Genomic DNA, 27521 nt, shown 5'->3' with positions numbered 1-27521 from the left:
ATTCCCTTAACTTACAAGCAGAAAGGCAAGGAAACTCAGTTTCTTTTCTTGTCTGAAGATGCCAGTAAAAGATCTGTAGCTGCCAAAACCAACTATAGATGGTTCAGCCTCCTCCCTTCTCGTAAAATCACCTTTAGCTTTCTCTTCTTCCTTCCAAAGGGACTTTGCTTTTGTATTCTCACTCTTGAGAGAACTCATCTCCACTTTCCACTCTATTCCATTGTACCATTTATTTTCTCCTGTAAATCCAATTGCTTCTATCTAGGGACTAAAGCTGCAGGTGGTAAGAGCAAAGGTCCACAGAATGAAGCTGCTCAGACTTTCATTGCATGCCTATCTGCTGGCTTTCTATATGGAGATGAATGGTTTGGTAGACCAGTGACAGCAGTGAATGTTATCTACCCTGACTTTACCTAAATCTGAACAGTGTCCCATAGTGTCCTTTAACCAGACTGGTAACATATGGACTAGGTAAGTACATAATAGGTTGGAAAAAAAAAAAAAAAATAGCTGGACCACCAGGCTAAAAAGGTTGTAGTGAGTGGTGCAAAGTCCAGTTGGTTACTGAGGGCATCCCCTATGTGCTGATACCGGAGCCAACATCTTTATTAACAACCTGAACAAGTCAACTGTATACACACTCAGCAAATCTGCAGACAATACTAAATTGGATTTGTTTACTCTTAAGGTGTGACAACTACAGAGAGATATCCTACTGCTGTCTTCCATTACTTAATGGAAACATGTATAAATACAATGGAGCTGGGCTTCTTTCAGAGAAGCACAGCAATAGGCCAGGAGGCAGTAAACGGTAAGTTTCAACAAGGGAAACCCCAGTTAGATGACAGGAAAAAAAAAATTCACCATTATGGTGGTCAAACAGTGAAACAAACACCCAGAGAGGCTATGGAATCTACACTCTTGGATATTCCGTAGTACTGATGGGAGAAAGTTGGAAGACTGCCACCTTCACAACATTTCTATCCCCTTTTACAGGACAAGCTAATTAATAACAGTTAGAAAACTACTGAGAATCACAGAATTTGAACAATAATAAGTTAAAAAGCTAAATAAAGAATACTTTGCAGTGTATTTTCTGTCTTGTTAAAATAGAGTTATGATTGTTAAAATGTCACTAGACCACACACAGCTTGTTCCAGAATTCGTCTGGTAGAGGCCCTAGTAACAAGTGACAGCACAGCCCTACAGCATTTCTCTGTTCTGAAAAGAAGATGCAAGTCATCACTCTGCATTTGCCTGCTGTACAGTGCTGCATGAACTACAAATTCACGTGTTTTTCTGGCTTCTTTGTGAAGTGTGTACTGGAGAACCTCTATTGTATTTGCTCCCTGAGTTGTGAGGTGAGAAGACATTTACAATACTTCCATGTAATCTTCTCTCTAAGAAGAGAACACCTTATTTCGACATCTAAATGTCAAAGTAAGTAAAAGAAACTGCTCAGGATTATTATCTCTATGCTATAGTTGGAGAAGCAGAGGTTTGACAGTTAAATTACTTTCTCAAAGTCAGAGAACAAGTAGCTGAATCAAGCACAGAAAATTAATACAAAAATGTCCAGCTTCCAGGTTGTATGTTGGGAGTGAGAAAGATAAGCCACGCATTTGCCAATGAGAGAGAAAAATACACAGACACAAAGTGTTTCTCCTATTGAAGCATATACACTTTGGCTTTTTGGTAGCTTCAAGTCATTTGTGATCTGAAATGACTGAGAGGAGCTGGCTGTAATGAGAAAACAAAATTCCTTCAGAATGCAATATAAAAGCCCTTGTTTTACACTTACTACACGCCCTACTGTCACTGTGCTCTTTCTTTTCCATTTCTAGATACATCATCCACACCTCCCTCCACCCAGAAAGAATTTGCTTAAATAGGAGATGACATGAGTCCTTGCATCATTTACAGAAAGAAACCAACAAACCCTTTTTAAGCTTTAGCAAGCTTCTTCCTACATTAGCATTAGGGCAATTTAAAACAATACTTGAAATGCTTTTGCAACACTTAGTCAAAGTCAATAATGACTTCTTCAAATTTACTAAAGTTGGAGTAATTTTATTTTTAAATGCATACAGCCCTAAGTTGCAGATCTGACCACTGAGTCACTGCCTCCTTTCCAAACCCACCTGTGGTTTCCCTGGGCAGACAAAATGGTCAAAGTTCCTCCAGCCAGCAGAAGAATTAATAAAACAACTCTTCCAAAGTAGGGACAGACTGACTTTATGCTACATTATCAAGTGATGCTCTAATTGGCGAGTCAGAGCTCTCAGACTCTTGTCTCTTCCAAGGCTCCGACACGAAGTAACAGGGGAAAAACTTAAGGCAGTTTCACAGGAGTTCATGAGACAACTTGGCACAACTCAGCTGTGATCAATCACCTCTTTTGCAAGATAAAGGCTGAAATGTTCAAGCAGGTGGGCTACTGGCAGGCAACCCACCCCAACAGAATACACATATAAATTATATACTACTTCTTACCTGATATGCGTTGCTGGAAGGGACTCATACTGGCGAGAAAGGAAGAGCTCTCTGTGCTTCAACTGATGTTTCTGTTTATCCGTCAAATCAACCTCAATTGTAGTTTCAGACTCTTCTTCAACTTCTTCTGCAGAGAAGCAGAGCGTAGGTCGAAATTAACTCTGTTGCATAACATCATTGCAGCCATTTCACTTGACATCCCCCCCACCCTTAGCAACCTCCCTTTGTATTTCAAAAAGAGGAGTTTAACAAGACTACAGTTTACGTAACTCAACAGAATATTAAGTATTTTGAATTGTATACCTTCTACTGAAACTCTCTAAAAGATTATGCTCCTCTCCTACTGTACTATGCGCCAACGTCTTTCACATGGCTGTAAGAACAATCCTGAGAACATTACTCATTCCTCTTTTTCATCTTCTTTCATCTATTTTTTTTTTCCCCCTCTGGAGGTGCCTCTTGCTTCCTGATCAGTTCTGGCTTACAATTCCTGTTGCTGATATTGGTACTACTAAAACTTTTACAGAAGTCCTAGGAAAAAGCATACTTTCTATGAACAGAAATTTACTGAAACACAATTGCAGTTTAAGACTGCTAAATCAGAGTCTAAGAACACTGAAAAAGCCTTCTATTATATTGACCTTATTAGATACTGACAACACAGTTTACTTACATATTTAAATAAGATTTGAGATTATTTTTATTTTAAGCAAGACAGCACTATTTAATTTAGAAGACAGCATCTATAACAGCAAATTGTAAATTATACAGTTCTTTTTGAAGGATCTTTTCAGTTGAAAACTCTCTTTTATAGCTACTCTGAAATTCTCTCATATTACCTCATGTATGATAAAACAAAGGAAATCATTCCCTTTTAAAGATTTAAAGCAACTGTAAACTGAGCACAGAAAGGAAGAAATACAAGCGGATACTAGACAGTGTCACATACAGAGTTAAAGAGCAAAGTTCACCGTGGTTCCTAACGTGCCACAAGATGACAGGCTCTGTAAAATGGCTACCCTGGAATCTTCATGGCTGAAATCTACCTTCCTAGTGGATTCTTGGGACATGCAGAACTTGAATCTACACTTCCCCTAGCTTCCCAGAAAAGACAAAAATTCCTCAGGAATGCTGTATGAAAAAATACAGGCACTTTAAAACTTCTCCTACATTTGCCAATTTTCTAACTGCTACATTATCCATCAGCGGCAAAACCAAGCGTACTTTACAAAATATGTCTTGGAAATTAAAAAATGAAACCTTAGCATTAGGTGGTATTTCACATAACTACCTACAAGAGATCATGTCGTCCATTCTTGCAACCATAACCATTTTTACAAACAACCTACAGACACTTGCTCAAAATGAAGCCTCCCTGTATCCTCATGGCAACCACAGTTCTCTCCAAATGCAACACTTTGTTTTCTTTTTTCTTTTTTAACTCATGCCTGTGTGCAGCTGATTCCACTTCTAATAGTTCTTTCCAAAAAAGTGATAAAGAATACACTCTGATATAATGAACTTCTTCAAACTCAATTCCATACAACTTAAGTCTAGCTTGCTGTAGACTCCCCAGTCACCTTCCTTGTTTTAACATGTTTTGTGGGGAGATACAGTAAGAAAAATAGAAATGTAAACAAGACACCTGCCCCAGCCTCACCTGACACATGTACAGGTTCAAGTCAGACAACAACTCAGTTCAGAATTATTCTGGCATCTATAATACTAACAATAAATAAAGCTTAAAAAAATCTGTGCAAGGGCAAAGCAGTTTTAAGTAATTAATTAAAAAATAGAAATTAAAGTTAAAAGGGCTTATGTTTAAAGCAATTAATAGCTATTATTCATTACAGAAAATGACCATTACAAGCTATATTTGTATTTCTATGTTCAAGCATTCATATTTCTTCCTAAAATACCAAGACATGCCAGTGGTTACTCTATTGTTCTGAGTTGGTTTGTGTTGTTTTGTTTTGTTTTTAAATGTTACTGCTTGCAGTATTCTACAGGTCCAAAGTTCTCAGTTGGCTATTTATTTCCTCTCTCCTTCCTGAAAAATATCAAAGCAAGATTGTGTTATAACCATCTGAAAACAGCTGACATAAAGCAGACCATTAGAAAAAAATTTAGGCATCCAAACACAGGTGTCTGGGGCCATTTCAGATTGACATATCCAAAACATCTGACTGCAGATATGGCACAAAACATGGGAGAACATGTGCCATTTTAAAGTGGCTGCAGGTAGCCAGAGATTATATTCCAGAGAGTTTAAAATGGCTTTAGACACCTATGCTCAAGTATCTCAAAAGCTCCCCCAGACGAAGAATTTCAATTAAAATAATTTTACAAAAACCCCACAACTTTAATCATATATTTAGCGTGTTAAACTTATTTATAACAAGAAACTGTTGATCTAAGAGTCTGAAGCTGAAATCAAATGTCTCCTACACACACCTCTGGAAACACTCTACACCTGAACATGAAACAATGTAACTTTTTTTTGGAGTTTTAGAAATAAAACATGTATGTTTTATTCACAATGATCTGACAAGTTCAGTAACTAGAACAAACCATGACCAGACACAGAAGAGTTCTTAACAAAATATAATTTATCATCAGGGTAATTTTATAACATTAAAAAAAATCCTAACAGTATTATCAGTATTAAGTAACAGTTTTCCCCAGTAGTTACACAAACCTGTACCACGGAAGGAAACACTGGAGAACAGGAAGAAGTGAGAAAACTAAATTTGCTTGATGGCAAATACAAAAATGATTTGCTTTATGGCAATACAATGAATTCTCCACCTGAACAAACCTTTAGATAGCTGCTTTCAAACCAGGTTTTTGCACAGATCAGGCCTTAACACCTATGACAAGAAAAGTGGTGAAGAACTTCCAGTACTTTTAGCGGTCTCTTCACCTTTTTGACTCAGATTTGCAGCACATGTGAAATTCAACTTTCCGAGGAGAGAATATTCCTGTCAAAAGGAGTGAAATGGAAAGTACCTACAGGAAACCATAAAAAAGCACTAAGCTAAGCACATTTTCAGCACTCAGGAAGAGAAATAAAGCAATGGCTCAGAGTGAGCAAACATTTTAATGGAGCAATATGGTGATGACACCCATAGGCCTCACTGTTCCAAGATTAGAGAGAAAACAAAACACAATTTCATATTGTTCCGCTTAAAAATATTTTGAAAGTCTTAGGTATGACTACAAAGATGAATACAATCAGTTTTTGAAAATGACACAATCCCCTTTAGGCCTTGGGTGAGGTTTAAGATAATGCTGTTTGGTAGTACTTTTCCTGGTTTACAAGAAGTATTTAATCATTTAAAAGAAAAATCCTGGAGAGCAAAAGCAGGCATCTTCAGCGAGCTTTTAAAGCTGTAAGTCTATTTATTATACATGGGCTTTCTAACCAGCAACTGTAAATGCTTACTTTGATCCCGAAAACTAGAGTGATCTGGTGCTACTTTAAGTGGCAGTGCTGCAGGCCCTTTCCCTTTTTTCCTCTGATGTAAATAAGACTTAACTGACTCAATCAAGCAACCAATACTGGGAATAAACAGTAACCCTCACTAATTTTACATATGCACCACAACCTTAAAAACATGATTAACTCTTTTTTTTTTTTCCTTCTTCCATTTAATTTGTGGGATTCACTGTTAGAAAATGGTGTGTTAGTGAGTATGAAATGAAGATGCAATTGTCCATGACACCTAAACTCTGTATACAGTGCCTTTGTTTATAGTTAAGTAATGAAATGACTCAAACTCACCACTATGAAGAACTGTTTGTTTTTACAAGTAAAATCAAGCTAAACTGAGGGCAAGCCTTTAGACACACAATGCACCCATTTAATTTAAAATGGTTTAAAAATAGCTAAAAATAAAAATCCTGAAAGACACTTAAAGTTTTAAATGCAAATTAAACCACTCTATAGTTAAGCATCAGCTGGTAAACAAGTTAAATACTTCTAACAAATTACTCTTCCTTAACTCAGTCAAAATAACCCACCACGTGCTGCCCTTGTCTACTGCAACAGAAAGAAAGAGGGATATTAGTTTAAATACTGAAGGCTACCTTCAGGGAGGAGCAATAAATCCTCAAAGGAAGAAGAAAGCTGTCCCTCTATTGCCACCAAACTGTTGACAGTGTTATTTTCGGCTTGAGGTTGGCTGGATCACAGAATCATGGAAACAGAGAGTAATTCAGGCTGGAAGGGGCCTCAGGAGTCTCCAGCACAAATTCCTCCTCAAAGGAGGCTCAGCTGTGAGGTCACCCCAGGTTACTTAACATTTTATTCAGTTGGGTCCTGAACACCTCTGAGGACAGACATCCCATAACCTCTCCAGCAACCTCTCCAGCATCCCATAACCTCTCCAGCATGGTGAAATCTCATATCTAATCTGAATCACTCCTGTTTCAATTTAGTCACTGTAAAGAGTCCGACTCCATCTTCTCTATAACTTCCCCACAGGCATGGGGAGTCCACTTCTTCTCCAAGCTGAACACGCTCAATTCCTGCAGCCACTCCTAGCAGGGCAAGTGCCCATCATGGTGGCCTCTGCTGAACTTGCTCCAAGTTATCAGCAGTTTTTCTGTATCAGGTGCCTAAAACTGGATGCAGTACCTAGATGCGATGCAAGCAGTGCTGAACAATCGGGGGAGAATAATCACTTGCCTCAATCTACTGGCTACGTGCCTGGTGATACAGTCCAGGATGCTGCTGGCCAACTTGGTTGCCAGGGAGGTGCTGTGTGCAAGCAGCCCCAGGGCCTTTCCTGCAGAGCTGGTCCCCCAAGCCCCTGTCCTCAGCCTGTACCGCTGCCAGGGGCTCTTCCTTCCAGGTTCAAGACTCGGAATTTGTCCCTGCAGAGCATCTTCAGGTTCTCAATATTCAAATTCCTCCTGCTTTCTAGGAATTCCTGACTACCAGCCCTTCCCTTAAGCATATCACCTGGTCATCCCCCCAGCATAGTGTCACCTGAAAATAAGATAAGGTTGCACCACACTGCTTGCACCACATTGCTTGCTCCTGTCACTGATGAAGGCAGGGCCCATATAGATACCTGTGGGACTCTGCACTCAGTATGAGCCCTTAACCACCACACTCTGACTCAGACCATGCAATTAGTTTTTTATTCACCTAGTTGTCCCCAGATCAATTCCAATTCCTTGGCCTGGTGTGCCTACCAAAAATGCTAGTGACAGCACAAAAGAAAAAAGCAGGAGTGAGAGACCTAGACTGGGAAGACATGAGAAAAAACAAGACCATTTCTTCCAACAGTAGCACAGACTAACGCTAAATTGAATCAGCAGTGTAAACAAAAACTGAGGTGCATTAACTTAAACTTCATTGCTTCTAATTTTAAAACGATATCTCAGCTTAGCTGCATCTCATTTATGCAAACTTAGATGGAGAGACTTAAATCACTATCACGATTTGTGAAGTTACAGCAGTTTCACTAAGTTTGTTAAAACACCTTTAAAATTATATTACATCAGTGTAAATTTCAGTTCGAAGAACATCACTAAGACTTACTTTCAGAAGAGTTTCTAAACCTTCTTCCTTTGCTGCATAACTTTTTCTTCTATGTTCAGCCCAAAAACCATACACATCATAGGTATCACCAACATATTTTAAAACCCAGAGATAAAAAGCTGAGAATGCTGAAGAGCAGCAAGTTTACCACACACATCAAAGGAAAGATGGCTGTGCATAAGTCTCTCTTAAGCTTAGCTTGTTGTGGCAAAAACATCAAGCACATTTGGCAGCGAGATGCTACAGCAGTAAGAATTACAAACATAGATTTTGGGGGAGAGGGAATAAATCTATTTACTGCCAAAATGAGTACAAAAGATAAACATTAAGTCCTACCATCTGAACAACTTTATTCAGACTGTGAATGAAGCACTCTCTTAAGTGAGCAGTTGGCCAATTTGCTCATCTGCATGAGGCTTCTTGCCACACATGTTGTACTCAGTTGTGATATTTAACCCCCTAGTGCTGTGGTAAAGCAGTTTAATCAATTTGTGAGTTAGACTATGCATGGTTAAATTGTCAATTTGACTGAGAAAGTGTTTACCAAAGCTGAATTAACTAGCTCTACCTACACCATGGCTGTTGGTACAATGTTGAGATGGCTATTACAACATCTAACATCAATTTGATATCTGTCGTTACTGTCAGATAGGATGAGAAATCTAAAGCACCATTTGCACGGATTACAAGTCATTTATAATAGATAGCACATTACTATCTAAAGTGTGAATCTGAGCAATTCTGCAAGTAGAAGAAAAAAAAGACTGATCAGTTGTGCTTACAGAGAACAGGTGTACTTTTCATTTCTATTGGACAGCATAGATATACACGTGGTCTCTAATGGCTTACCCAGTTTTCTTACACAATTATCCAGGTGATCCTCCTACACCACCTCGTAATTGTTTTATGACCTCCTTTAGAAAAATAAAGAAATAATTACACTGCACAACCATTAAGAGCTAACATGACATACCTTCTCTCCAATAATTAAAATTATTTCTAAATTATTTCTAAAATTATTTCTAAAATTATTATTTCTAAAATCATACAAAAGGTTTTTTCAAGACAGTAAGTTATAGTCAACCAGGTAACTCTCATGTTTGTCACAGGCCTATAGCAAAAATACTTAATGAAAACTGTCACAGTTTTCATTACTGGAAAACTTCACCTTCCAAAAGCTGATGAATGGTTTTTTTGGGTAACTGGTTATGGAGATTTTCGAGAGCAAGGAGGTCATGGGTGGAAGGCAGGGAAGAATTACCTTCATAAGTAGTATGAGTAATGATGTGCTACATTAGTAAATAAATCCTAATAAATTAAATGTGACATGAATAAACGCAAGAGTAAGCACACTAGTTTTTAACCCTATGATTCAGAACTGCAAACTAATTTACAGCAACACTACAGAAGAGTCCCACAGAAGCAAGAAAACAGTAACATGAAGGCAATTCTGTACTTATAAATCTAAACTATAGTTTTCCCCTCTCTCCCTCTTACTTTCTGTCTCACCTCTTCAAATGCAAACTCTTCCAAATAAGAAAATATCCTGTTACAGGGCTCAAAATGTGTTTGGTCATGTGTACACCTGTACAAACTGTGGCAACCTGTTGCAGCACGCATGGGGCAACAGTCCTGCGCAATGTTTCTTTAAGCAGCTCGTTAGTAGCCACAAGCGGCAGACTCAAAATTGTGCCATCGACACAGTTATTTAAATTGTGATGAATATTTTCAATGTCTAATTACTGGTATCAAGCTCATCAGCTGAATTAATAATTTTTCCAAACCATAAATATGTTTAGAGCTGTGGCGGGAAAGTGGAAAGTTCTTGCTCTACCCTCAAACCCAGGCTGGTTGACCAACCCACAGAGCAGAAGCACACATGGTGAGTCTGACACCGCCCAATAAATCATTTTTTAAAATTTTTCATCTAGCTCAAGAAATACAAAGGCTACCTGCAACAATGCCTGCATGAATAATTTTAAGACCTGTGTTTGAGAACACGGAGATTTGTCTCTCTTATTTTCATGAAACTGATGCTATTAACTTTTCCCATCGCTTGGATATTCACTGTTTTTATACAGACCTCCTGCTCGTAATATCTCACTAAAACATGATGGTCTTTCCTTTAGAAGAGGCAATGAGTGTGCCTGATCTAGCTAACAAGTTATATAGTGGCCTATCTTTAAGAAAATGCAATGTAAATATTAACAAAAGCCAGGGGGGAGGCATGTAGAAAACTAAGAACGAACACACACACAAATTCTCTTTAAGTTTTATGTAAGAACTCAGAATCCACATTTAAGATCTACACTGCATTAGAGGTAAGGGCGAAAGGGTTGTCAGGCATTGGAACAGGCAGTCCAGGGAAGTGGTTGAGTCACCATCCCTGGAGGGGTTTAAAAGACACATAGATGTGGTGCTTAGCGACATGGTTTAATGGTGGACTTGACAGTGTCAGGTTAACGGTTGGACTTCATTATATTATAGGTCTTTGACAACCAAAACGATTCTATGATTTTCTTTCACTGTGTGACAATGATGGATACAGAGCTTCAGAGATCTAAACTGCTTTTCTAACATACAATTCACATCCTCCGTAGCAGGTAAACAGCATTTCAAAATTTGTTGGCAGAGACAAAAAGGCACAGATTGTACAAGCACTTTCCTACCCCTACTCAGAATGGCATATGATTCTGCTTATAAAATACAAGTTCCTTCTCTTGTACAGTATCTCCTTCCAGAAGGGCTGAATTTTGTTTGATTTTTTTTTTTCCCCAGGGAGGAAAGAAGAACCAGGAAAAAAAAAATATTTGTATATCCTGTTCTTGAGTAAATTTAACCAAAATACATTAAAGCTCTATGTGCAGGATTGTAAAATGAGAAGAATGTTATCCAAGATAATGTCTGCTCAATGCCAGCATGGTAAGAAAGCTTTTCTGTTCACAGACCTGACAAGACAAGCAGGAAGAGGAGTTCATTCACTCTGATAGTCTGTGTAAGACTTAAAAATTCCTTTTTTTCCATCTTCAGCTACATTAGAGATTTATCTTCCAGGATATATAATTTTCTTGATGCATGTAAAAGGATCTTAAGACTCTAATTAATGGGAACTATACATACGAACTGAGAAAAGTATAAAGAGATATGAATATATGTATCAATTTGGAATTATTAACACTGTTTTGTTTATCAATTCTTAAGCCAGTGGGAAAAACAAACCAACCAACCATCGTAAGAATAAAAATCATATTGTATTAACTAGTCAAATCTTTAATACATATGCCATCTTTGTCATTTTTTTTACTAAATGGAAATAAAGGTCAAGTAAAGCAAAGAAGCTTTTCTTTTACTCTCAGTCCTTTGTTTTGTAGACAACACATTCAAATACCACATTTGCTACAGTATCAAAATATCAAAAATCATTGTTTATTCACTTCATACATGTTGAATGTTCACTATTCTGATCCCAGCCTTTTCTTTCCTCTTATTATGAAAAAAATTCAAAACATAAAAAGAGGGAAGAGCATTATGAAAGTATATCAAGCTAGTCATCCTTTGAAGGCAAATACAAATATAAAAGCTGTCCATATAGCAAAGCCCTTTTTCTTGTACGATACTTGGCAACTGAGTCCTTGGCCCCTTGAGGCCCTACCAAGAATAACAGCATCAGGATTTCACTCCTGACAGCAGCATCACTCAAAGGGTCTGGCCTAAAGGAACTGTCACATAGCAAAGGGCCACAGAACCCTGTAGGACTAGGTTACAGGTCACTGACCCTGCCAACACTAACAATTTCTGCACTGGCTTAAGCCAAAACAAGGCTGCACTTTCAATACAGGAAACTGAAACATAAGTCTCTTCAGCATTGCATATCACTGTCACAATCTCTCACAGAAACAAGGACAAATGAAAATCTGTCACTCAGCATATCAAAAATGGGAAAATTACTAATTTAGTTTTGCTGTTTCTTGATATATGCTTAACCTGTTGTACAACCAGAAAATGCGCATGTATTTACATAACCTCTGGATGTATGCATATACAGTGCTCTATACATAGCCCAGCAACTATGCAATCTGCACAGGGAAGTCATCTTACGCATTGTGAGAAACCTGCAAACAAGTTCTGGGTTCAGACAGTGGGTAACAGTCAAAACGAACTACTTGGCTCCCCAAAGCCTTTTAAGAATTTGGATTGTAGAACAGGCTTTCACTGAAAAAAAAAAAATTGCACTTTTTACTACTCAGACTTGTTTTGCTCATAGGAGTGATGTATCCTGCGTTAGCATGAAACACCTCTCTGCAAGGATCCTTGAAAAGCACTTACGTAGCACATCAAAGTCAGAATAAAAAACAGGTTCACACTACAAATCTTCCCTTGCTCAGATAGGGTTTCAAACAGTAGCTGAGGGGAAAAAAAAAAAGTATTGTTCCAACAGACAAATCACATCTCCAAACAGCAGAGCCATTCCAGCCACCCATGCTGATACTCCATGTAGTTCGTGGCGTGTCAAACTCAATATATATGGTAACTTTGAGCCCATATCCTGTTATTTATGCAGGGTATATTTAACAGAAAAAGATTTTACAGGCAAACCACAGAAGTACTACACATATTAATCTTATCTGCTAATTCTACTTTTTCCATAATGCCTCACGCCATATATATCCTGAGCAGTGCACGAATCAGCTTGGGTAGGAAGCACTATGATCTTTTTCACTCAGCGCTTTCAAGCTAAAGCGAGTAAGATCCATCTCTGTCATCATGTGTGAAGTTGCAGGCATGCATGAGGGTTACTGAGGACAACTATTCCAGATTTCATTCCACTGCATGATACAGATACTCAAGATTTATTGCCTGTAAGCCTTTAAGCCATCAGGCCTGATCCCAAATTCATACATTTAACTGCCACTGTACGATGGGAAAAAAAAGTCACTCTATATTAACAGTGAATTTACATCATTCAGATTTGTAAATGATGCAAACTACTGATTCAATTAGACTATCAGAGAATTCTTTGAAGATGTAAAATGCATCTTCTATTGGAACTTTACAGATAGAGATAACCTAGCAATTTATGCCTCAGGTGCTGTGGTACACTGTGGGTGCACTAGGGAGAAAGTGGGAAGAGTCACTTAAATTTACAAGCCAAGAAAAAAAAAAAAAAAGCAGGACTGAGATTATAGAAATCTTGGATGTGTGAAACATCCTATTTGTCTTCATGAGACAAAAAATTATTATCAGTAATATCAATTTAAATGTTACTAGTATTTTGCAGCTCATCAGGAAAACAGTGTAGGATCACTGGCCCGCACAATTAAGAAACGTTAAAGAGGAAAAAAAAAAAGTTAACAGCTAAAAGACACCAGTTATGTGCTTTCTACAGATCAAAAGAAGCCCAGAAGAAGTAGTATGGCAATACTGAAGCACACATTTAATCTTGAACATTGGGAAATGAATCCTAAGGAACACAGGGAAACAGAGAATGCACAACGCCTGGGCAGGTTTCCATAAATGCTGTCTCCTTTCAACAACTCAAATGTGAAGAATTTATTTTGTGAATAATGCTCAAAAAAGTGTCACCTTCTTATGTACCCTCTACTGAGGAAACATGCTAAATAAATAATTTCAGTCATTTAAGTAATAAAAACAAAAGCTGAATTTCAGATATCTATTAAACAGCTTTAAGCATAAATACAGATATTTCGCAGCATCGCACGCTCTACAGCAAACTCACAGTGTTAATCCAGATTTTTGGTTGTTTTTACATTGACAGAGATGGGCAGAATGTGTTCAAGCCTTTTAAATTCTGTGTTCAAAAAATAAGGTTTTTGAACTTAAAAAAAAAAAAAAAAGTCTAGGTATGAATGCCCAAAATTATATCATTCTTAAGAGGTCAAAAGACGAAGTACTAGTTCACACAGTTACACAAACTAACTGCGTAGAGTATTTTTATATGTGCAGAACCCTACATACCCAAACACAGATCACATATACTCAGGTGAAAAAGATATTTACAGAAGTTTTCCATCAGAGCTAAGAACTCCTAAAATTATGAACTTAGTTGGAAATCCATTCGCTCTATTAAGAGAAGATCATTAACGTTCACAATCTAACACAACATTCTGCACCAACGAAAGAGTCTGAACGGCCACAGCAGTTAATAACTCCACAAGGTAGTTAGAGCTGACAGTAAACTTGTTAATGAGACAATACACACTACAGTTAACTACTAATTCTAAAATGTCATTCACTAAAAGACGGCTCGGATATTGTCAGAAGCAAAAAGCTCCTCATTACTGCTTCTTTATTGCTTTTACTGTTGAAGGGAAAAAAAATTCGCAAGTTTGTAGTTCTTGCACAAAAATCAAATGAACAAAACACATAATTTATGAGCCTACTCTAAGTGCCATTGGAAAGGATAATTGGGAGCCTGGAGACAAGTTTCTCCTTGGCGAAAAGGATGTAATTTTGGACAAGGCTTGCTCTATTTCAGGAAGTTATGAATTTTTCCCCCTCTACAAATAAATTACAACTGAAAGCATTCTCTTGGGCAAATGAAGGAAAACTTCATGTTCCCTTGTCTCAGGAGATCAAAAAGGTCACGTCTTCCCGACAAAAAGCCCCTACTCCTCCAGCTAATTTTCCATAAAAGTGATAGTTACGCTAATATAAAAATACCTTAGCATAAAAACTACTCCGCCACTGCTTAAAGAATTTGTTATCTCTATCATCCTTAGATGTCTCACCCACATCAGAGACTTCAGGATCCCCAGAAGCAACATAACATACTTGAATTTGCTAGTGCTTAGTTTATATGTCTCAATGAGTTGACTGTAAATAAGTATAATGCGTAAAATTCCCGTCTCAAGCAAACTCATTCTCCTAAACATTCCTGGCTTACTATATGTGTTTTTGTCTCTGTTCACCACCCCACCTTCAAAGGAAACCCAGGAGTATTCTGATGGCTTGCTCAAAGACGTGGACTTCTGAAAGACTTGTCTTTTCCTCAAAGAAAAGAGGTCAAATATGTCAGGACAAAAATAATTTTCTCCTAATTCTTGCGTACACACCACGATGGTGGGGAGGGCAAGTGGACACAGATGACAGGGCCAGTGACACTGAGTTGCAAACAAACACTAGTTTATATTTACAGAAGCCTTGTAAGAAGGTAGCATCTCACCAAACCAGTCACACCAGTCTGCTCACCCACCCCTCCAGCATACCTAGCAGCCCAGCCGCCTTCTTCCTTATAAATGCTCCATGAGATTCTCCTTTGATTCCCAGCTCTGCCTTCCCACTCCTCAGCTCCTTTCCCTCCTGTTTAACATCCAGCAAAACGGTATCCTTTGTCATAGCGTGGTATCAACAGATCAGTTTTCTTAACAGAAAGCAGGAAAGAGGCTGCCTCACCTAGTACAATTAAAAAATAAATGGCAATCTAACAGAAAACCTTCAGAAAGCCACTAAATTCCATAAAAGAGCCACTTACACACTACTGCAAGAGGAGAAAATAAAGTGAACTCTCAAGCTGCAAAGACTTTTTTCTTTTTTGCACACACATGACCATAAGTAAGACCCAAAAGCTTTTGTTTCTGTTTTACTTGTATCAAGACCAATGCAATTCTATGACCACCTTTTCATTCAAAGGATCACCTGCTGAACAGGCAGCTCTTTTAACTTCAGTTCCCTAGGAAGAGTAACTAAGAACTCCATGTGCGTCCGAACATCCTTTCCTGTAGGATGGATGTCAATCTCTACTAGCACTACCAGCAGAGCGAACAAACTGTCTTAACTCATTCCCTAGAAGTGGGATGTAGGATACAACAATATAAGCATTCACCATGTAAAAAAAAAAAAAATTCAACCTTTAAAATTAAGAAGGTGGAGAAAATAGATCATATGCAAGGGAAGAATTAACACCCGTCTCTCACATTCATTGACCAAAGGTGCTACTAACTAAACACAGGCTATGGAGTCAAGAGGCATTCAAGGGAACTAATGTAACTAAAAAAAAAGCCAATTTAAGGTTTCAAATGAAATCTCCAGTCAAAAGATAGTTTTTATGCCAAGACATTATATGATTTAAGTAACAGAAAGAGTCTGTCATCTTAAAGCAAGTTTTCAGAAAAGAGACTGATTAAATATACATTATATCCTTTCTGAATAACAGCCTTTTAGTTTGATGTACATGAACTACTATGATGAAAAAGAAACACAACAACAACAAACACAACACCAAGTTTTTGGTTGTGTTACCATCTGACTGGACAAAAATAACCCAGTAATTCTAAATGTTTTGAATTATACTCCAATATGTGAATAAAAGAACACTGAGCACAAAGCATTTAGGTGGTTTACTCTAGAGTTCTCTATTTAATCTCTACACACACATAATATTTTCTTATACAATGAATATCTGAATTGCCCTGTTCTTGTTTTAGTTCTATGTACACTTGAGAAAAATACCGAAAAATTGAACTTTCTAAGTTGTATTTCTTCAGTTGTTGAAGATGAAAGGAAAAACTCCCTTGTGATTTTCCTGGAATCAAGAATGCCACTATGCAAAGGCAACCAAATATTAAAAAATCTGATGACATATGAAATTAATTCACATTTCATTTTTGTCTATCTCTGGGAATATTAATGAGTAATCTGCATTACTGTTAAATATATTAAACAATATTTCTCAAGTTAATCTCATTTTCTTGCCGTCTTCTACACTACTTGTTGCTCTACTGGAACAAAACACTTCCCAAAAATCAGATGGAAGATGCACAGCTTCATTCTCTTGGATGCATGTGGCAAGTATTATGATGCTAATGTAGGCTGACAATATGCAAAATAACTCTGTTGGTTTGTGGTGGGTTTTTTGTTGTTTTGTTTTGTGGGGGTTTTTTGTTTTTGTTTGGTGTTTTTTTGTTTTGTTTGTTTGGTTGTTTTTTTCCCCACAAATACAAAGCATCTTTACATAAAAGAGTTCAACAGCAGCAAAACTGCTGTGTAAGATCCAGGACTGTTCAAACACTCTTGATATCAATATACAAAATAAACTCCTCGTTTTCATTTGTAAGGTGCTTTGAGATATTTAGTAGGACATATAAATAAATAGGTATTGATATATTAAATAGTCTTTACCAACCTTGACAAGAACTTTTAATAAGAGCATCACTTTACAGATACAGCAACAGACAGAATTCTTGGTTTCTGTTCACAACCCATCAGTGCCATCACAAGGTCAGAACAGAGCACGGACTCCCAACTGTTCAACAGGAATCACTAGATCACTAGTGAGACTCTTCCTTTGTTCCTATAAATCTATTGAGTACAAAAAATCTGTAGCAGAGACAGGATTTTGCAAAGCACTGTGACATGAAACATGAGTGTTCAAGAGATGAAGGCGAAGAAAAATCCTAAAAAAAGTGTGACTATGAGAAGTCCATGATCCCTACAAAGAGCAACTGAGATTGAAAAAAAATTTTGACTACAGGTTCTGTAATGTAGAAAAACTCAGTTTTACCTTTGATCTCTCAGTCACTGAAACAACATGCCTCAGATTTTTTTTTAAGTTGACTCCTGTCTCATTCACAAGGGCATCAGTTTCACTAATGAGAAAAAAATGCGTAGTACATGTGCTTTATCATAGGCCCAGAAAAATTCTGAGCATTTGGTCAGGTGCTCAGCATGCCTAAGTCAAAGCAAGTTCTCTTAATAAATCAGAAGACAGAGGCCTCTGACAACAGGATTTTTTTTAATCTCCTCCCCAGGTAGTTGACTAGGCAAAAGCTGTTTCAGGAACTGCAATAAGCGAATGACTTCAGACATATTATTACAAGAGAGCACATGACCAGATAAAGGATTTAAAACTGTAAAAAATGGTATCATGCACTCAGGTTGCCTTACTCAGCTTCAAGAAAGTAATAGTGCATAAATCTACTACAAAAGAAGGAAATACAGAAGTTGAGCCCTTCACTGTAACCTAAACCCAGTGCTGGTGCAGAACTAGTACAGTCCCCCCTCCCCTGCTATTAAAACCTTGCCTTAAAATATTAACATCAACTCCACTTTAGGTAAAGGATCATCTAAATTCTATAGATGCAGCTACAGATGGCAGTTTCTCTTTCAATCACACCATTTGGTTAGAGAACATTTCTGTGCCACCCCTTTAGGTTTGCTTCACCCATTTTAACAAGCTGTGTGGTTTTGTCCCATCTCTCCAAGTTCATTTCCTTGTGTACTTCAGTCATCTGTTGCAATAGCTCTTGTACTGCCTGTGGTCTTCTATTCCACTCTTTTCCTTCTTTCCCCTCAAAATAAGCCTTACTTTGCAGCACAAAGAAAGATCCTCTCACAGTGACCTATGGTAACAGCTACAACCTAAGAGCTAGTGGGTGTTACAGTCCAAGAAGAATCCCCTACTCAGTACTGGAGGCTGCACAGTATTTTGCTTTGACTTTCAAGGTGGTCTTACACACTCTGGTTTACACTCACAGAGATCAAGGGGAGAAAAAAAGTAACATCTTCAAGGGCCCATAAAACATCCAAAACCCCTGGATTTCAGCGGCTGCAGTTAACTAATGGAACTACTCCCAGATCTAGACTAACGTCACACATTATGCTGGTAGGTAAATAAAAATGCTCGTTAATTAACTTCCACCAGAAACACCAGGGAAAAAATGGAGGAAATGCCGTTTCTTCAGATTAGCGTCAGATGCTTTGAAATCAAGGGAACTCCTCTTCCCCTGAATATTTCAGAATGACCTAAAGAAATCTTCATTTTTTTCTCCCAATTTTATATCCTGAAACTTTTTTGAAGGCATCTCAAAAAAAAAAAAAAAAAATCCCCAAACCAAAAAACACTCCCCCTCAAAAAAACAGTATATTGACTCTTTGCCAGTGATAATGTCACAGATGTACTTAATTCCACTATTCTTTAAAACTGTTCTGAAACTTATTCAAGTTATTGAAAATTTGTTCTTAAAGTTGCAAAATATTTTCTTACAAAGCGGTTTTCTTCTCTTATTAATGGGACCATATCTATGTCACAAAATGCAACCTTCAGAAACCAAAGTGTTACCGAAAACATCCTAATCCCCACCAGCCAAAATCTTCAGAAGTGCATTACCCAGGACAGTTTTCTCTATCAGAAATAAAAAAATAATTGCTAGCCATACAAAACGTTGTTAGAAAAGTTCAAACAGATCTTATACTTAAAAGACTACTCTAGACATGTATGCTGGAGTACGCAGTGACTGAACTAGAATCTTCATTCCATAAGAAACTCACTTAATTTAGCATTTATTTTGTAATAAACTAGGTAGAAGTGTTGAAGCACCAACATTTTTAGCTATATAAAACATTTCCCAAACATTCAATTCATAAATATACAAATATTTTGTTTACATACATCATATTTTTAAACAGTACACTGTGGTATTCCAGAATCAAAACATTTAAATTGATTTGACATTTAACTACATCTGCTGTATGAGCTGTATGAAGATCCAGGCAAGCAATCCTTCACTATGTGCTGTCCCCTATAATATGCTTCATAAAATAACTCAGCTGTACAGATTCTACAGACTGGTCAGAAAGAAAATATTATGTACAAAGAAAACGTCCACAGGGAAACCTAATTCATAAGAATAATGAGTTAGAAGACGTATGACCTGCGAGACAGAGGCATCCTAAAGATGCTTGCTCAATCAGCTAGAAATTACATTTCTATTTGCTTGCTAGAAAACAGCAAGAGAACCCCAATAGAGAAAACGTGATGGAAGATTCCACGGTACTTCTACTGACACCAACGAACCCCTAGCATGCTATAGTGGAAGAGCAACAGACCGTCAACAAGTCCTTTATACCAAAGTGCTGACAAAATGGCAATCGACAACTCACAAAAGAAACAGAAAAATCTTAATTCACTTTTCCATATTGAATGATGCCCACAAAACTAACACACCCTGTTCTGAAAAATAAGCCAACCCCCAAAAAAATTTACAAGTATTCTTGTTTTAAAAATCAAATTAAAAAAAACAAACAAACAACTCTATTTCCAGCAAGCTGTTATCCTTTTCATCCTTCTCTGCCCTCTCCATTAGACAACAAACCAAAAAAAAACTTTAGAAAGCTCAGTGAAGCTCACAAGAAGTTTACATTTCTATACATTTCATAAGGAATAACTCAAAAGACTATAATGATTGTGGGAGCAGAGTACCATAAACTAGATCACCAATAATTACAAAGTGTACCTTATTATGTTAGAAAAACATTTAAATAAATCATCCCCTTAGAACATAAGCAAGATGTATCTTTTTTCTTTAAAAACCAAGCTAGTACTTCACACTACATATTCAAAGCACCTGCACTTCTCGAGGGTCAATGAAAGAATAAAACAAAAGCCAAAATGTGGTTATTTCTCTTCACTAACAAGTACTTGTATGAGTAAAATTACCAGAATTTTACATTACTCCATCATATATCTGCACACAAAATATGGCACTGGGTAATGTCTTTAAAGAAATTAATCCTGATAAATTACAGAACTGAGACTTATAATCCATACATCACTTATTCACATGTAAATTTGGAAATTTCAAGTATCATAATCAAAATGTTATTTAATAGTATATGGCAAGAAATTTACCAGATGTTGACTTTTTAACACTTCACTTATTTACCAACATGAGTGAAGTATTTTGCAAATAACTATTTTCTCAAACACCTCAGTTTTTTAGGTTCTGATTTTATCTTCAGAATTACCTTTTTAATTATCAAGTTATGAAAAAAAAAAAAAGGTATTTCAGTTGTAGACGGAATGGCAGCTACCAGAAAAAGTTAAGTTCATGACGAAAACAGGACTCTTTCCCTATTACCACTTGTTGCTTTTCTGAAAAACTAATGAGGTGATACTTACAATATTTTACTGATTAATATTTACAATTATCATAAATGCACATAACAGCTATTTTACAATCTCCCATGATTTTCAGTCTCCAATGATACCTTTCATTCTTTACAATAAGCAACACGTGTTTGTGCCTAACTCAAAAGAAGTCAAATCAAACCTCCACGAAAGCTGTTGAGCTTAAATCGACTTACACCGAAGATTTCATTTCGATATAAAAAAGAAACATAGATGAAAAAAATTCCTTTTTTTTCCCTCCAAACGGAGATTTCAATCACTTTAATACAGCTTAACTTAAGTCCTGGAAGCAACTACCAGGAACATGGCCAGTATCAGATAATGTTAAGCATCTAACTGGATATTAATTAATACCTAGTATAAATATATATCCCTCATGCCAAAGAAATGCGATTTTAAGCAGCTGCAGAAACTGAACAGGCTTTGATAGAAAGAAAAAACACCCTATACAATCTACTTACTAGCATGCTTATCTGCAAGCATTATAAGGCTGTTGGAGATGTCTCTTCGCCTGTAAAAACACACCACTTTTGCTTCCACGTTTCCATTGGCAGTCTACAAAAGAAAGATGAATCAAGTCAGAATGTATCCTTTCTCAGCTGAGCAATACAAACTAAATGCCTTCTGTTTCCAATTTTCCCTTACATTAGTAGTTCTCACACGATCAGTCAGGCTGAAATCAACAGAATTACTCAAGAAAAAACTTCCTGATGCAGGCCAGTATCAATTTCCGATCCAATAAAATAATTTCTTATATAGTCCTAAGAATGTATATATTATTCAGCTGGTTAGAAATGTAATACCAGTATCATGTTAACATAAGAATCCTTAACAAATATTAGAAGCTTCTGAAGATTTCTTTGCAACTCAGCTTTAGACAGAAATGTATGGCTTTTTTTTCAAATTAATATTTAATATAACATGATTTATTTGAAATCTCTCTGCAGCTCATGAAAGAGCTCTTTAGTTCAGAGCTGTTTTCATGACTCATTACAGGGATGACACTCTTCAGCTTGATAACATAAAGAATCCACTAATATTTGAAGAACTGTCCCCTCTTTCTCATTACATAAAGTACAAGATTAGTTAATTACCTGGAGTTACTTATTTAAAATTAAAGATATGGCACTGAAAAGTATCCTGTTTTAATTAAGTTTCTTACCAAAAAAGAAAGCATCTTATCTGCAGTAAAATAATAACCAAAGCATTTCATTATATGTTTGCATAACATCTCCATTTTTGCTGAACGCCTTTAACACATGAAAGCACATAATTCACAGTTATGATATCTGGACTATATCCTTGAAACTCTCTTTGGGGGAAAAAAAAAAAAAAAAATCAATATTTAATTGCTCTAACATCCATAAGCAAGATTAAATTATAGCAATGCAGTTTAAAGATAATAAACATTACATTCAGAACATGATTGGAATCACTTCAATTACTGTAAATAAAAAAATATTCTTCTCCAATAAAAGTCCAAAAACGATTTGCCATGCAGAAGCTCAGTGGATGTTGTGTCAGACAGCACTAACAGGCAATGTGGCTGATGTCTGCTATGGAGCTGTGTTACGTTCCATCAATAAGAAGAAAACTGTTTGCAGATCACCAATTTTTTAATTTACTTTCTAGCCACAGGAAAAAACACCACCACCACCACCTTTATCATTATTTACATCACAACAGGCATTTTGATCATTAACTTTACACATAATGTATCAGTAAGTTTTAATAGTGCTTGATGGAGTAGTAAAATAATGTCATGCTAAAAAAAAAAAAATTAACAATCCCACACCACTCTTGGTAGTACAAGAATAAAGGAAAGTAATTGTGTTTTCCCCAAAATGACTCACTAAAGTCTCCATTCTTTACAAAAACACACTCAGAATAAAGACAGCGAATACTGTGTCTATTTCTATCCAAAAGCCCATCCTTCATTCACAGCTGCCAATAAGCAGAGCAATAACCAGCCACAGAAGCCCCATATGCTGTTATTTGATCACTACAAAGTCTCACTGATACCTACTAGCTCTTTACACATACATCCAGAAGCAGACACATGGCATGATCACTATCATTCCACATGGATTCAACTGTGCCATCACCATATACAGAACTAAATTCATTCCCTTCCTCAAGGATTCATAGAACTGGATTGGAATTTTTTTTACAGCAGAGTACTCCTGTTTACCAGAAATCATCAACTGGGTGTTTCATTAGATAACAAGGCAAAATTACAGTATGTCAATCACATAGCAAGATTTCAGTAACTGAAACATACACAAAACACAGAGCAAATTTCAAAAACCAAAATAAAAATAAAAACATCACACCAGAAAATTCTACCCAAATAAATTCTCATGGGATTAAAATCATTCTTAGTTTTTGAAAAGTGCGCTGACTGTTGTCAAAGGTTAATCAAGAATCTTAGATACTTGCGTACCTTGTTAAGTTCTTCAATTCTCCTAATGAGATATGGATTGCTAGAAGAATTTTCAAAATAAACATAATCTGCAATGAAAAAAGGAAAGATATTAAAATATAAAAAAATACTACGTAAAAGCATATCATTATTAGTGCAAAAATTTTCTTCTAAATCTAGAAGTTGATAAAAAGCCAAGATTTTTTAGTAAATGCTAAAACAGTGAATTATTTCTACACTGAGATTTAACGTAATTTGTTCCTAAATTCTGGTTGTAACTGCACTGCACAAGCTTTAACAATCATGCTGAAATGTACACCTTGTGCTGGACCTTACATTGTAATTCAGCAATCCACACACTTCATAAATCTTGATATAAAAGCTGTAGTTTCTCACAATTGATGAGGGAAGATTTAAGAATTGAGCGCTTTAGTTGAGTTTCGATATTATGGAGATAAATATTTCTGTAAAATATGCTACCTCACATTTATTATCAGGTGCTGTGACAGCACAGTTGTCCAAACAAGTAATGTACATTTTATGACACTTGCTTTTGTTGTTGTCTCTGTCCAGTAACACGCAGACTATATTAAGCAATAACAGTCATGAGGTTAGTGAGGTTCTTTCAGGACAAAATCTCTTATAGCATCACGAATATGAAAATATTTTCACAGAGCATATGGAAGTTTACTCATATCCTGAAAGCTACTCCCATGTAACATGCAGCTCATTTCCTTCAATAGTTTTCTCAAAACTTGTTTTTGTCAAATGAAAAAGTGTCCACCAAATGCTAACCACACTTTATGTTTGGTATCTGACTCCACACCACACAAACTTTATTTAAAAAAATTGGGTGGGGGGACCATAATGAGGTATAAAACTCTTCTGCAGTGCTTTGACACTAGGCTAGAGTGAAATAAGATAATCAGGGAGATCATTTGGCTCTAAAGAAGGAATATGATCGCTAAACATTGTTCAAAATTCTTATTAAAATTACAACAACAAAAAAAAAGAGAAGTCATGACCGAAGAAGCAAACCCTACCCAGATTTCAACAGTACTGCTCAGAGAAGGGCTACATTAACGAGTAAAGCTGACAGGATTACAACCTACACCACCTAATGACGGAGCATGCAGATGGACCGTGTGTGTGGATACATCCCAGAACAGAAGCAGACTGTAACTAACTACTACCACCCCTCATTCCCTCGCATCTTACCTCTCACCTCAGGCTGCCGAGGAGAGAGCAGGAGGAGACAAGCCATTTTTGAGCACCAAGTACTGAAAACCCAACTTTGAGCAGTGCACCTGAGCCACAGTACCAGGAACACAGCCATGCTCACCCCGTGAGGGAGGGCAGTGCCAAGTTATCGGTGTCTATTTCGACAGGCTGAGGGGTCGGGACATGAACGCTCACCGGGGTTTTACCGCCCAAGTGCCACCCTATGCCAAGCAGTCACGTATCCGCGCACTCCTCTGGGGTCACGTCGGTCAGCAGAAAAGCTGACAGAAATCCCCTGGTTACACAGCCGGATTTATTATTTATCCCCGGGAAATGAAGGAAGACACGGCGAAACTTCGCCGACCAAGGAAGGGCGCGGGGGTCGGGGGGAGGCTCGGGGGGAAGCGCCGCCGGGCGCCCCTCGGGGCGGGCGCCGGCTGCCCAAACCACGCCGCCCGGGCCCACCAGGCCGCAGCAGCGCCGGGCCGAGGCAGGCCCCTGGGTCGGGGACGCACGGCCCCGGTAGATCGCCCCCCGTTCGCCTCGCAAGCAGAGCAGCTCGCTGCGCCGGCTCGGCGGGTGGCGGGGCCGGGGGTCCGCCAGGCGGCCCCTTCGCCGAGGCGCGAAGAGACGCCATGCCCAGCCCGCGCCGCCGTGAGGGGGCAGGAAGCCGGCGGCGCCGCTCCCCCCTTCCCCGCGGAGGGCGGCGCTGCCCTTCTCCTCCTCGGCGGTGGGGGCCGGCCTCCCACCCGGCGCACGGGGCTGGTGGGGAACGAACCTCCGCCCTCCCCCTCCGCTCCGCGGAGGGCCCGGCGGCCCCTTTACGGGGGCCGACTACCGCCTTGTGCCGCCTGCCCGGGCCTGGCCGCCCCGCTCGGGGCCATAGCGCGGGCCGCGGCAGGCACAGGGGCCGGTGCGCCTCTCCGCACCCCGGTGCGGGGCGCGCAGGTCCCGGCACGGCGCGCACAGCCCGCGGCTCGGCGGCGCCCCCCGGCTGGGTCCTGTCCCCGCTGCCGGGCGCAGGGTCCCCCGGCACCGGGCGAGCACTGCCCCGTCCCCACATACCTCCCACTCGGTACATGTTGGCCGCCATGTCTGCGCTCTGCGCCCTCCTCCTCCTCCCGCCGTCTCTGCCGGGCCGGGCACGCAGGGAGCGGCTCCCGCGGCCCCCCCGCCCCGCGCTCGCCCCCACCCTGCGCCACCCCTCCCCGCCCGGGCACAGGACAGCGCCGCGCCTCCCGGGGCCGCCGCCGCCTCGGCCGCTTCCGGAGCCGCCCGGCGGGGAAAGGGTTAAACAACCGCCCCCCGCCGCTTTCCCCTCCCCCCCGCGCACCGGCCCCGGGGCGGGTCGGAGGCCCGGCCGCAGGTGGGGCGGCTCCAGCGGCGCCTGGGGCCGGGGACGCGCACGGCGGTCGCGGCGGAGGTTGGGGTGCGCGACCCCCCGGTCTCGCTCCCCGCGGGGGCAGAGCGAGGTGCCTTACCTCACGGCCAGCGCCGGCCGCCCGCCCTCCAAGGCCGCCACATTTTGCGGGCTCCCGCTGCTTTGTCCCAAAACTCGGGGGCGCCGCGCTGCCGGGAGCGGCTGTCACCCCCTTCTTCCCATCTCCTTTCCGGGCCCCGCTGGATTATTTTTTTTTTAATGGTTGCTTTTCCCCCGGCGCCGCTTTGTCCGCTGCAGCCGAGGCATCTCCCCGCCTAAGTAACTCCGGGTAATAACACACAGAAAGTTTCTCACACGTGTGCGCAGCACCTGTTGATGGTCGATTTGGCGTCTTGTTTGTTCGCAGGACGGGGCCGGGGGGAAGCAGCCCGGCTGCGGGGCACCCCGGGTACCAGAGCTCCCGGAGAAGCCAGCTTGCTCGAACAGGCAGCAGAAAGCATCCCCGGCGGGATAAAGATAAACCTAGCAGCTCATCTCGGAGTCACGAAGCGTTGAAGGAGATGCTTACAAATCATCTGATGAGAGGGGCGCTTCAAGAGCCATCAATATTGATGTAACGCGAAGCCATTTCCCCGTGTTTATACAAAGTTCACACCATAGCAAACAATCTGTACGCTTTACAAACGAATGGATCCTGCTGTGGAATGCTTCCTTGGGAGAGAATTGCTTTTTATCATTTTTTTGCAAGGAAGGTGATGATATATTATTTGTTTCATGTCCTAGATTTTTGTGCTTGCAGCTTGGGCATTACCGAGCTAACATTTGACTTCGTCCTGAGCTGCAGGGGAACATGTTGATTAGAAGGAGGATGAGCTTCCCTGGTGTGTCAAATGACAGTATGCTCTCTTCCCTTTCCCCTTTTAAGTGAATCTGGGAGTATTAGGTTAAATTTCTTCTACTTTTAGGGCACTTTTAATTTCCTGAATTACTACTTTGTGTCAAGCACGCAACTGAGTACCACATTCCTGAAATATGCGAAGCTGGCATATAATACTAAGTGACTTAGTCTTCTTCAATAAACAGCACCACATTTGTGCATCAAAAGGAAAAATTAGAAATCTTCTGTTTTGCATCCCAACAGGAACATCTGTGGGAGCTGAAAAGAAAGTCTGCAGATACTCCTTGGGAAGTAACAGCTCTATCCAGCTGGTTATTTCTAGAGGCACAATACCACTTCCTTAGCAGAGACCTAAAATACAAATAGCTTGAAGTAAAATGGAGTGTTATTTTTACTCTTGTGGTTTAGTGTTTGGTAAGTGAAGCAGGTTAAACTTTCAAGGTAAGAGAACAGTTAATTCAAACAGTTGGCTTGTCGCAGTCATTATCAATGAAACAAAATGCCTCCAAGGCTTAAGTCTGCACTGCAGACATTAGAGGAATTTCCCACACTTTGAAGCTTACAAGGTACCCTCATCCAGCAAGGAATGAATTTCAATAGAAACAGACTCTTGCTTCCATCGTCTGAAGG

The 27521-nt window shown here is 39.3% G+C and overlaps 1 protein-coding gene across 1 annotated transcript in view; it reads right to left on the bottom strand.

Moving 5' to 3' along the window:
- The window catches only part of MTA3 (metastasis associated 1 family member 3), a gene marked incomplete at its 3' end in the record, with an annotated part of 128224 nt that extends 102397 nt beyond the window's left edge, over positions 1-25827 (bottom strand). The window contains exons 1-4 of the mRNA XM_082047911.1: positions 25678-25827; positions 23413-23480; positions 21431-21524; positions 2494-2620 (exon numbers count right to left, since the gene is read on the bottom strand). Of these exons, the coding sequence (XP_081904037.1) occupies positions 2494-2620; positions 21431-21524; positions 23413-23480; positions 25678-25705 (317 nt within the window). The 5' untranslated portion in view covers positions 25706-25827. The remainder of the gene's footprint in view (positions 1-2493; positions 2621-21430; positions 21525-23412; positions 23481-25677) is intronic.
- Positions 25828-27521: the final 1694 nt, after the last annotated feature.

This window comes from Streptopelia decaocto (genome assembly GCF_964273445.1).
Source record: "Streptopelia decaocto genome assembly, chromosome: 3".
Taxonomy (NCBI): Eukaryota; Metazoa; Chordata; class Aves; order Columbiformes; family Columbidae; genus Streptopelia; species Streptopelia decaocto.
The sequence above is the reverse complement of the archived record's forward strand: the minus strand, read 5'-3'. Positions and strand labels throughout refer to the sequence as shown.